The sequence below is a fragment of the Typopeltis vanoorti genome, chromosome 10 (genome assembly GCF_054136105.1).
Source record: "Typopeltis vanoorti isolate ZY-2024b chromosome 10, IOZ_Tvanoo_1.0, whole genome shotgun sequence".
Lineage (NCBI taxonomy): Eukaryota > Metazoa > Arthropoda > Arachnida > Uropygi > Thelyphonidae > Typopeltis > Typopeltis vanoorti.
This window is the reverse complement of record NC_143558.1, coordinates 79,600,882-79,613,091: the sequence shown is the minus strand read 5'-3', so window position 1 is coordinate 79,613,091 and position 12,210 is coordinate 79,600,882. Positions and strand designations below refer to the sequence as shown.

Below are 12,210 nucleotides of genomic sequence, written 5' to 3'. Positions count from 1 at the left end.
TTTTCCCGGACGACAGATGCTCATTTTCAGAGTGCGAGTTTCATTAGTGTTCTGACGTAACAATGGAAGCATGACATCATTCGAGACGGTTAATTCTATTTCTTGATGTATGAATGGTAACATCACGGGTTCTATTTTAAAAGAAGAAATTGCTTCTTTTCTATAAAACATGCAGGAGTAAAATGATATTAAAACAAACAAATGGTCCTAAAATTGCAGAATAAAACTTTTAGTGAAGTTTTATCGAATGGTAGGATTAGAGCAACGCACACGAACTTCAAAAACAGATAACTAAGCTTGCCCGTAGTACTAATGTACAATAGGATTACAGCAATTCGTGAGAATCTTTATATTAAAAAAAAATGGAAACACAGATACAATAATAGAAAGCAAACTAACGTAGTTCGAAGACTTTTTTTTTATTATCAATTCCATCCAATCTATTTTGGTCAATAATCATATTGCATAATAAATTTTAAATCTGTACTTTTCTTTGCAGCAACGCATTCAGGCCTAACTGAAGTTCCAATGTATTTTTAGAAACCACCGGCAATGACAAAGTGCTATTTCCTCTACCAGATTTAATCTGCCCTTTAATTCATATCTGCTTTAAACCGCACGCATCTTCTTAATTAACCGCTATAATCGCAACCACCACGCGCTCCCTATTTATCTAATTACGTGGCGAAGTAATTTAGCCATCAGTCCACTCCCAAATACCCATAACCTGCGACAGACCCTAATGGGCGGTGTAGCTAATACACTCGATCTTATTTTGGGATCGCTTGCCACATTATCGTTGTAAAACACGCGATAGACGACCGTTTGTTGACTCCTTCGAGCAACGCAAGTAGCTTTTCCGAGCACATTTCGAACTTAATGAGTGTTCGCAAAATCCTAATGACCCTTGCTGATTAGTGGCCAAAGTCGGGCACTCGTTAATCGCTTCCGTCATATTATTCTCTCTCTCTCTCTCTCTCTGAAACCTCTTAATTAATAGATTAAGCACGATGTTAGACGGCCACTTCCAGGTATTTTAAACGTGCCACTTTCTGACTTCAAAAAATAAAAACCGTAGGCTTTTGTGTAGATAAGCGGAGGGGGGGGGGGGGGCGTAAGGCACTAATCATAACCATGAAGCAATCCAAGTTGAATATATTCCGTGCTTGCGTTGTCTTTTGCTTCCATCAACCTTACTTTAACAGTGACTTTATTTTATACATTCTAAGCGACATAATAACCCTAAAAACCAGTATACGTTGGCTATAAACCCAAAGTGGTTTTCATACAGACTTGCAGTAGGCAATAAAATGTAATTGGCTCCTTTTCCTTTAAATAGCCATGAACAAAAAAGATAGCTGAACTCGACTGCCTATTAAGTAGTAATAGGCAGCGTGAATCACTAAGTGATTGCCACTAAGCAGCTAATTATAATTAGCTGCCTAGTGGCAACATACATCAATGTATAACTGTATATCTGAAATCAGTTATGCAGCATTTTTGTGATAACAGGTGCTATTTCTATAGGGCAAAATAGCATATTTTAACAGGTCTAACTAGAAAAATTACAGTAGAAACTAAGATAATTAGCAGACTTGTCTTAAGTAAATCCCACTGAATTCTAGCAAGAAAAATAACACTTCCGAGAATTATTGTCCTACTTAATACTGAAACAGTTCCTTTAGAAATGTCTGAATATTCAATTTGAATTCTTCTAAAGTAATTTCTGCTACGATATATTTCTTTAAAATTCCTCTTGAGATTTTATTTTTCCTGAAGCAACTGCACTGTTTTATCCTAAGGGTTTAAACTTTTCAATATAAATGAACAACTTTAGCAATATGAAGTTGGTATTTAAGTAGAGAATAAAATAAAAATACGTTAAGAAATAACGATAGGCAACATTAAAATATAAGCCATGAGGAATAAAATATATAAATACTATATTTGTTTGTAATAAATCTTTATAATCAGCTTGCCATTTAGTAGGAAGAAGAACCTTCTAGAACTTCTAAAAGTGATTAGCTAGTCAATAGCGGTGAAAATTTTTTTAACTTCAAAGTATGTCAATTTTATAACTAAATATTGCAAAACTTTAACGCTATTTAAAAAATCTGTAGCGACTCTTGTAAATAGCATAAAGCATAAGTAATAACGTGAAAAAATGTGTAGAGATAAACATATTTTTAAAAAAATTAAAGTCGGTTGATTAAATAATCAATCTTCCTCCAATAAATCGTTTTATTTAGATGGAGATGCAGGACATTTCACAGTCGAAGAAAAGCAATACAAACTTTTATAGTTTCGTAATTTTGACCAGAGCTCTTATGAGAATTCAACCTTCGGCATCGGAGTTGCCTTATCATGCACTACTTAAGACACTAGCACTGCCTACCCGTTCGTTAATATCCCCTATTTTATCTATTTAACATCGCCGAAGTAAAGCTTTGGCTGTTATTTTGATTATCGTTTTATTTCATTTATTTTCGCAAAAAAAGAACTTTGAACGGCTATTTAGTCTTGGTATTGAAAGTTTATTGTGATCAACTAGTCAATAGTGGTGAAAAAAAAATTTTAACTTCAAAGTATTTCAATTTAATAAAGTTGAAAATTATTGCATTTCAATTAATCTATCAAACTGCAACCTTGAAACTATTTTTATGACTCGTTTGTGACGCAATCTTTGTGACTGAAGTTAATCCAATTAAGTGAATTTCATTAGTGGACATGTACGGTCTTCAAAAGGATGGTAAAAATTGTATTTTATATCAAGAAGGCAAGCTGATAATCTTTGCTTTGAAATACTTTCAACAGACTTCAGAAATGAATATACTAAGGCTTACATTCATCAATTTCAGCATGAATCGTCTTTATATCGCATTACTTAAAAAATACGACCAACTTCCCTAGATCAGTCGTTAACGATCGATGCCTTTTCGCAGAAAAGATCTGAGTTCAAATCCCGACTAACCACGCGAAGAATCATAAGGACTTTTCAAATGAAGGTGAGTTTGTCGGTCTCATACGGACATGTAAGTTCTCTCTCAGTAACTGAAGTATTTTTTTTCTTGAGCAAATAAACTAATCCCTGGACACACACATCCACAAGAATAAGTCAACCGTCCTTAGGGGGCAGCAACAGCAGAGGAATGGGTTCCTTTGCTTCACCCTTTAATTTTTAATCATCTGCATTAAAAATGCCGGAAAATCCTCAACCAAGAGAATCTAGTCATTCGTGGGTGTGGAAGTAATGGAGAAGGAGAGAGAGAGATCTAATTTTAACTACAAATTTTTGGTTTGGTATGTGCTACATTACTGCAGAAATATTTTACTGAAGATATTCTGGATTTCTACCTTGACCTCTAATGAGAAGGACAAGTTCAAAACAGTGCTTACTGTTTAGCGGATCACTTTAGCAAATAAATGGTATTAAACGACGAATATTGTGTTTCTTAAGTAGGGAAATTGAATATTTATGGCATTACTGTCAATGTCCATAATCTATATTTTGTTCTTTGTGAACTAGCATATTTTCTTTCTTATTTTTATAGCTCGTTTGAGAATGCCTTAATATATTCTAATTAATACATTTCTCTTACTAATGCAGTGTAATGCCGCTTGTAGCGCAGTGACATCTAGCGAACTAAAAGAACACCAAGAATAATTTCTCGTGTAACATTTAGATAAAAAAAAAACTAAAATAGTTATAGAAGTCTATTTGACGAACAAACCACAGATTAAAACATAATATTAGTTAACTGGCAAGAAAGTATTTAAGAAAGATTTGTATCTAAAAGTTAAGGAAAGTAAAAAAAATAAATTTAAAAAAAAATGAATTTGCAAACAGATACTATTACCATGAAATGATAAAACGAACAGGACTGAGAGCTAGCAGAAAAAGGTTAGCGCCCAAGTTTAGGCTGTTTCGTGTAAACACACGTGCTACTCAAACTGAGGCTGTTTGGAGAGCAAAGCGCAGACAGGGAGACATACGAAATAAAGGCTGTTTGCTAACCAAACACACGCACACACAAACTCACCGACTTTGTGACATCCTGGTCGTTCCCATGAGTTGCAGGAAGACGGTAACCCCTTACATAGCACCGCCAGAATAACCCAAAGGAAGTGTATGCCCGTGTACATGGTTGCCAGGGCGACAGTGTCGATTGGTGGTGACAGAGATGCACGATGGTCTTTGCTGGTTCTCCGTCTACCTGAAAGGAAAAACGAAGCTCAATTTAGATATCTACAAACGGTTCAAATGCTTATTTAGAGTCATTTATTAAGTATTTAGTTCTTGTTATTTCAGAAGGATGAGCATGCTATAGCTTTACATCTAAATATGTCATCACATCCTTTATTCAATTTAATAAAGTTGAAAATTATTGCATTTCAATTAATCTATCAAACTCCAACCTTGAAACAATTTTTATGACGCGTTTGTGACGCAATCTTTGTGAGTGAAGTGTAATCTAATTAAGTGGATTTCATTAGTTGTTATTGTTGGAGAATTTCCATTGGTGATGATATCCGTTAGAAATCTCATGTTTCATGTATCTCGTGACAAACTAGATTTTAAAAACTTTCTTTTATGAAAATGAGTACTTTGGTCTGCTTAAAAAACAAAAAAAAAACTATGAAAGCGTTTATTTTTGTCCAGCAAACTTTGTGAAATTAACTTTAATCTTTAGCGATTTAATCTCGAAATATTCAGAGTGGTTAACTGGAAGATGACCATTTAATCTAATTACCAGAAAATTTCGCAAAAATTATTTTCATGCTCTTAGTTGATCTGGCTTAAATATGTCTGTTGGTGGAATTGGATAATAAAACCAACCTGGATCTCGCAGCTAACTTGAAGGAAAAATTTTAAAATATCTCCTTTTAAGTCACTTGATCTGTGTATGGTTAAAGCTAATCACTCATAGACTAAATAGGAATATCCTCCATATTTTCTCCATCTTATCTCTTCCTTTTGTAGAGAATAAAGCTAAAAATAGATATCTGTTTGGAACTTCTTTTATTTGCAGAATTTCTTTCTAAACTATTAATTTTGAGGATTACCGCTGCCATTAGTATCATAAAAACCAATAACTATTTTTATTCTCTTCTTGTGCCATCCTTTTCCATCTTTTCTCAGAGGCCAAACAATCTTCTAAACGATATTTCCGTTTTCTTACATAATTTTTACACCCAATTGAAATAATGAGAAATCCTCTTGCGTTTGTCACTAATTAGATTAAGCAATTTTTTTTACAAAAGAATGCACGAACTTTTCAAATTCGAAATATGAAACGAGGTTGTAAACTGTTATTTCATCTGTTGCTAATGGCATCATTTCCCACAGTGTTGCTAGGTTACCAAAATCGTTTTGATATTTTGTATTTCGTATGCAAAAATGCGTCGTCTGTAGCTAAAATGATTAAGAAACGAGGCAGGATTTTTGCTTGCTTCTTGGGCGGAAAACGAAATAATCCAACATGAAGAATTCAAAGAGCGGTAGTGAAAAGAAGACTTTGTGGTGAGTCCCAATAATTTGTATAATTCCTAAATTATATCATCTTTTCCTACGATTGCAATTCATTCAAGGTCAGATGTTACATGAAGTGAAATACCATACCGTGATGACCAATTTCCTTTTCTTTAAGACACGCAGTCCTCCACTAATCGTATGTCGGCTGCGTAGGTGAGCAATGTCCGTTAAGATGATGTTGATGCAACGATCGGATGGCAGAGCCTTGAGAGAGAAAGTGGGAGAAGTGGGAAGTATTAAAAGTTCAAAATTGATATTCTCATCTTTGAGAGATCATTAAGATAAAATGATTGCGCAACACAATCTCTTCTCACTGGCCTAAATGGTGAAATATTTCTGAATGAAATATGGCATAATTTATTTCTACAATTAATCATTGATTTTAAAATAATGACTTGAATAAATTAAAATCAGAGATTTGAAGGAACGCATGAAAATTAGCTGAAGGGAAAGTTTAAATGGATGGAGTTGATTCAAGAAAAGATTCATAAAATAATTAATGTTATATTTCTGAAATAGAGATGCAATTCCTGATGAATAGAAAAAAGTTCCTTTCTGGAAAGAATGCCAGAGGAAAAATATCCATAACTGAGAAATTTTAACTGAAATCATTAACTTTAGTTTGAAGTTGAAAAACTGCATTCGTCAGTTGAATGGCTGACTAAAAATGAATCAATTATGAAATTAGCGAAACAAATAACTGCAAAACAGCGCTGAATAGAATAATTCAGAATAGCTTAGAGTGTATTAAAATAATCGTAATTTGTGTAAAATATCTGATCAAATGTTTGTTGTAAATAAAGCTGAAAATTCTTCAGTTGATTTAGTGATTTAAAATATGTCTAATGATTTAATATTCAGTCTGCTTCCAATCATTAGTAGCGTCCCCTAGTGTAGCATTTTTTCAACTACCATAAGATGTAAATTTAGTTAACAGTATTCGATAAAATTAAAAATATACAACAAATTACAAATATTAAACTCTTAATTTTTTACTTGAATATATATATATATATATATATATATATATATATCCATCCTCCACTCATTGGAAAACACTACATGAATGAAACATAGAAAGTAGAATTTTATTTTAAACTGTTCATTAAAAAATCATAAGCAACAAAAGTTTTCCTTTTTCTTTATCTCGTTCTGAATCACTTTCAAAACGAGATGCCCTTGGCTTACTATAAATAATCAGCATTAAAATTTCCCAAACACCCACACACACACACAAAAAAAAAATATTTTACAGTAATCTAAATTATGAACTGCTGTATAAATATTCTGAAATTAGAAAGCATTCCACAAATAGTTCAGCTGGATTGATTGTGCACCACACGAAGTATTAATTAACATTATGCTAAGTATTTTCGAATTATTATAAAAACACTCATGAGGCATATTAAGAATTGCTATCAACTAAAAACAAAATGCTCAGATATTGTTCAAAATGCTTAATTAATATTTACGAATTAATTAAGCATTTTGAAATAATTAAGCATAAAGAAAATGTTCAAAATGCTTAATTAATATTTACGAATAGGAACAAAAGAGGGCTTAGAATCACTTGGAAAGATATCAATTAAATGACATCTGCGGAAAAAATAATTTCTTGATTCTACTAATTGAGCAAAATTTAATTTTTATTGGATAATTAGTTTTGGAAATAATTCTAAGGAGAGGAGTATGCTCGCGTATTACCGAGTGGCATTCCTAGCTTACTTCAAACTTTTATGAAGAATAGCTACCACGTGACATCCGTGAATGACACTTTCATTCATCAAACTGATTCTAAATATAGAAGAGAATCTCTTGAAAATGTTGAAGTCGCGACTAATAAATGAGAAAGAAAATAGAAATAAGCCACTGATTGTGTGAACACAGAATGATCGCTCATAGCATTCAAAGCAAAACCATTTCAAAAGTACTTTGGAGTCAACATTTTTTTTTTTTTAACTGAAACCACTAAATCTCTGCAAAATAGTTACGAAACAAATCTAAACTCACGATCCTGTTCCGATCGGGAGCTAAAACCCTCAAGAGAGGTTTCGACTCGGATCCATCGAACCAGAACATTTACTGAAGTTAAGCCTACTTGTCTGCCTACAAACCCATTCATGGATAAAAATCATTAATGCCTGTTCCACATGCCTGTTTCAGGTATTCTGAGACAATCATCATTTACGATAGATACGGGGAGATACTCGGTAGCCATTCACACAAGCTACAGGCGCGCGCGCACACACACACACACAAGACAATCGCTCAAGCACTCGATACAGAAAGAAACGTCACTCCCCCCCCCCATCCCATCATAAGGCTTCACCACCTTACGAAATCTTTTTGTAGAACTTTAAGAAAAGGGACAACGGACAATTAAGAAAAAAAAAAATTAAAGTGACATCACACTGTACATACCTTTTGTATGGCAATGGAGGAATCACGCAATACCTCTCCACTGGCGCGCAGTTCACCGATGCTATACACATTGAAGAGCATACCGCAAGCAACTGTTATACTTCGCCGCCTCCCACGTGCAGTGGCGCCTCGTCGCCGAGCGCTACTCCCACCTGACGGACAGAGAGTTCAGGAACATATTTCTAATGATTTTTTTTTATTATTATTTTCGTTCTTGGTTGTGGGTTTTTCATTGTCTCCTTTACCAATATGTAAAGTTATCCCTGAGGCGAACAAGTAATGGGCAGGACGAAGCTAGTGAGCATTGCTCGGCGTTTATGTACGAGAAGAAGCGCAGTTTATGTGTTTTGCTAGGATGCTAATGGAGGTGGGCCAACAAGTCTTATTCGATGAATGTTTCGCATAGTAACGAAGGCTCTTAAACTTGGTACTTTATTGGTCCTTTAAAATTTCTCCCAGTAGTCCGATAAACATGATAAAAAAAACTTTGCCATACAAATGATTATCATACTTTTTATAGTACTGCTATACATAAGAGGGTGCTCAGCTTATAGTACTGTGAATGTGTCAAAGAAAATGAATTTTGTTAGCATTGGATTTGCCAACCTGTGGATTGTACTCTTTAGGAGATGCTTAAAAGGAGAGACATTTTCAAAAGATAGCAGTACAAGAAAAACTTCTTCGACAAACTTGAACTGTGTGGAGGAGTGGGAATTTTTTTTTTGGGGGGGGGGGGGGGGGGGGGGAACGTCATGTGTCGTAACACACTGAATAGAAGGATATGGAAAATTAAGGATGCAAATATTGATGTCAATTCAGTTAAAAGAAAAACTACTGAATGGCGTTAGTCAACATCAGATTGATACTTCGGTAACCTTGTGAAGGGGGTTTTATCGCTAATTATTTAATGACGGGAAGAGAAAGAAATGCACCTAGGCTAATCAATTAAATGAAAAGCAGCGCTCACTTGCATCCAGGATATTGCTAGTGACAGATAATTATTTAAATTTCATTAATTTATCGGAGTTTCATCTTAAAGCGTTTCTCTGTTTATGCGTAACGAGGTTTAGTTTGGCTGCGTTCTGTGTGCGATAAGTTTTGGTGTTTGGGGAACTCTTAAAAACCAAGCAGCTGAGATGTGATTGGAAATGGATTGTAAGACAAGATGAGCCCCCCCCCCTACACACACACACTTGTTTCTTACAATTCTATTTTAAATGAATCGTGGATAAAAGAAAAAACCAAAGTAGCCCAGTTGATTTTGATGATGTCCTTTGGTTGGAAGCCGGGGTTTGAATCCCGTCTAGAATGCTACGAGCCTTTATTAAGGCTTTTCATCTGGAAATGGAGAGTTTATTCTCTCAAACAGACAAAAAGTCCACAATACATACGCAATTTTCAGATACGTCAGTTAGGCCTATCTGCATTGCTTACTCTGCAATAAGTAAATTTCTAAGAGCGTAACCCGAATTGGAAGATGAAGAGATTCATACAATATAAAATGGGGGGAAGAAAAACATAAGCTAGTCAGTGGAATAGAGAGAGCGTTCACTGGTGTGCTAACGTATTTATCGTGTCGAAAATAGCGATTTATATTATTTTTTTTTACTTAATACTAAAGCATAAGTGACTTAATAGTTGTTGATGATTCAACTGTTAGCTGCAGACTACAATCACTGCGCTGATTTTGAGTGTTGAATAAGAAAATTATTTTAAAGTACAAGTGCTTTAAAATGATTATAATCATACAGTTGCTTATGTATGCAGTATAAACATATAATTTGTGAATATATAAATTTAAAACCCATAGAAGAAAATATGAAAAGGATAATAAGGGATCTATGAAGGAGCAGATTAAATTATATATTTATTGTATGTCTCTTGAAATGTCTTTTTTTTTCAAATAGTTTTCCATAATCTCCGTATTTTGTGGCAAACAAAATTCTGGAGCTGTAGAAGTACTCTGCAGCCGAACAAGAAATTCATTAAAATCCCCCATTATTTCAATTATTTTTCTTAATTCTGAGGCATCTTAAGACTTTAGCTTCGTCATTATCTTTAATTACAAAGAAAAACCGTAGATAAACTTTGTTAGGAAGTTGAGCTGATTGTATCGGGAATACTTTGACATTTTAAGGAAAATCTGACTGTTGCGGTTCTAAACAACGCAAGTAAGCTAACTAACCGCACGTTTCCAAAGCTCTACGTGCCGAGGAGATGTAATTAAACTTCATCCTTTTTTTTTTTTTAAAAGGTTCTTCCAATGATTAATTCAGATATCAACCTCGAAAGAATATCCGATCTCAAGAAGTTATGATGCTGATTATCACCCGAAACCAAAAAAAAAAAAAAAAAAAAAAAGAGATCAATTAACAGTACGAAAAAAAAAGGAAAACTAAAATGCATTTACGACTCTCATTCAGACTGTTACTCATGCACCTTGTGAAATAAATATTTTCGAGTCTTATTTGGGAAGCCGTAGATGACCTCTCGAAGAATTCTCCGATGTTTATCTTAACTGGCAAAGAAGAAGAAGCACGCGCAAGTAAATTGAATTCAAAGCAAATTCGCTGAATAGTTAAGTACTTGGCCACAGAGACTTAAAAGTTTTATTAAATTCTCTGAATTGTTTAAGTTAGAAACCGTAGAGTTTTTGTGCTTTCATTCGGAACATTCTTGTATTTTGGTTCGTTTCGGAATTTGAAAATGATTTAAAATTCCGAAGTGTCGAATATTGCACAGTGTAATAAGAACAAAACACACGAAGTTAATTTTATTTCTTTATTCGCTGCATTTTTCCCTATTTCAATACTTCTTAATATAAAAATATATCTTTGTGTTCTTCGTTTCCGAACGCAGTCTTCCAGGTACACTCCTGTACAACATGCACACGCGAAGCTTCCTTTAAAATTATGAGAAGCTCGAACTATTTCGATTATCTTAAAAGATTGGGTCTCACAAGTTTTTAAAACTCTGGTAGTGTGCAGGTCACTGTTTAGTATAAAGAAAACCGAATGCTTTGTAAACTGTAAATAAAACTGTTCGGAGAGAACTTTCACAGTTATTAGAATAATCACTCGGAGATTATCTTTTGTATTCATTTGTATGCGCCATAATTGTGGCCAAGTGGAAAGCATATCCTGTCGCCAAGCAGCAGGGACGATTGTCTTTAGGTGGAAGATGAATTTCATCGCCCAGTGTGAGACAACCGCCCTTCTTACGGGAGGCCTGAAGTGGAGTGAAAATATTCCGCGTTCGGTGTCTAGAGTAGGGTTTCCGTATTATGTAATCCTTAGTCCACCTCTTAAAGAGAAAATGTTAAAAAAAAGACAAAAAAAACTAAGCTTACGCCAAGATTTATAATGTTTAAACTTATTTAATTTCAACAATCAAGTATATTCTTTTCTATTGTTTGTTTTGCTTGTTTCAGGTCTGTGTACGGTGCGGCTGGTTCTTCAGTATTTGACTTCGAAATATTAATTTAGCAGAATCGAATGGTCAGCTTAGACAATTGAAAATGCATTTTTTTCCCTGTAGACTTTGTATATTGTCTGTCCGGCTTTGTCTTTTCTAAAGAATGAAACACTCTTCCACCTCTGTATGAGACCGACTAACTTACCTTTAGCTTAATAAGACGCTATAATGGTTCTTCGCAACTCGAAGATTGATTTCATTAGACAGGGCTTTCCAACCGAAAGATGTCTCTACTTGGCTGATGTACAGAGGCTCAGTTGAATTTAAATATTGAAATGACAGTTTAGGATATGCGACACGAAGTTACGTTGCAAATTGGTAAATAAAAAGTTCGAAATAAATCTTTCTCTTCCAACTGCGACCGATTAACGGAGCTTTGAATAATGCATTGAGAAAGAAACTAAGGTTCTCAACATCCTCTGAGACTACCATCTAATAGCACATAATAAATGTTGTTTAATCCTTTATCCAAGTGTAAGCAAAACTTCCAACATCTAACAACAGGAGGAAAATCTTGAGATACTTGCGAATTCTGGAAAACTTTCTGATTTTCCCTTTCAGTCGTTTCCGACCGTAGGTGACTTTGTAGGCTTTTTGTCCACAAAGTACTTCTGGTGAGATTTTTACAAGGTAGTTCACCATTGCTTTCACCCCCCCCCCCAATTTTATCCGGGACGGGCATACGGCTGGGGACATATTCATGACTGTAATCCGTGTGTGTTCACGGGGCTGGTTTGATTGTTCTGGGGGACTAAAAGCCCAAGTTTCCGGGTGAATAAACT

The 12,210-nt window shown here is 34.5% G+C and overlaps 1 protein-coding gene across 1 annotated transcript in view; it reads right to left on the bottom strand.

Annotated features, from left to right (window-relative positions):
- The window catches only part of LOC150102534 (thyrostimulin alpha-2 subunit-like), a 38,657-nt gene extending 30,505 nt beyond the window's left edge, over nt 1-8,152 (bottom strand). The window contains exons 1-2 of the mRNA XM_090399307.1: nt 7,955-8,152; nt 4,041-4,214 (exon numbers count right to left, since the gene is read on the bottom strand). Coding sequence (XP_090255433.1) covers nt 4,041-4,143 — 103 coding nt within the window. The 5' untranslated portion in view covers nt 4,144-4,214; nt 7,955-8,152. The remainder of the gene's footprint in view (nt 1-4,040; nt 4,215-7,954) is intronic.
- Between the last annotated feature and the right edge of the window lie 4,058 nt (nt 8,153-12,210).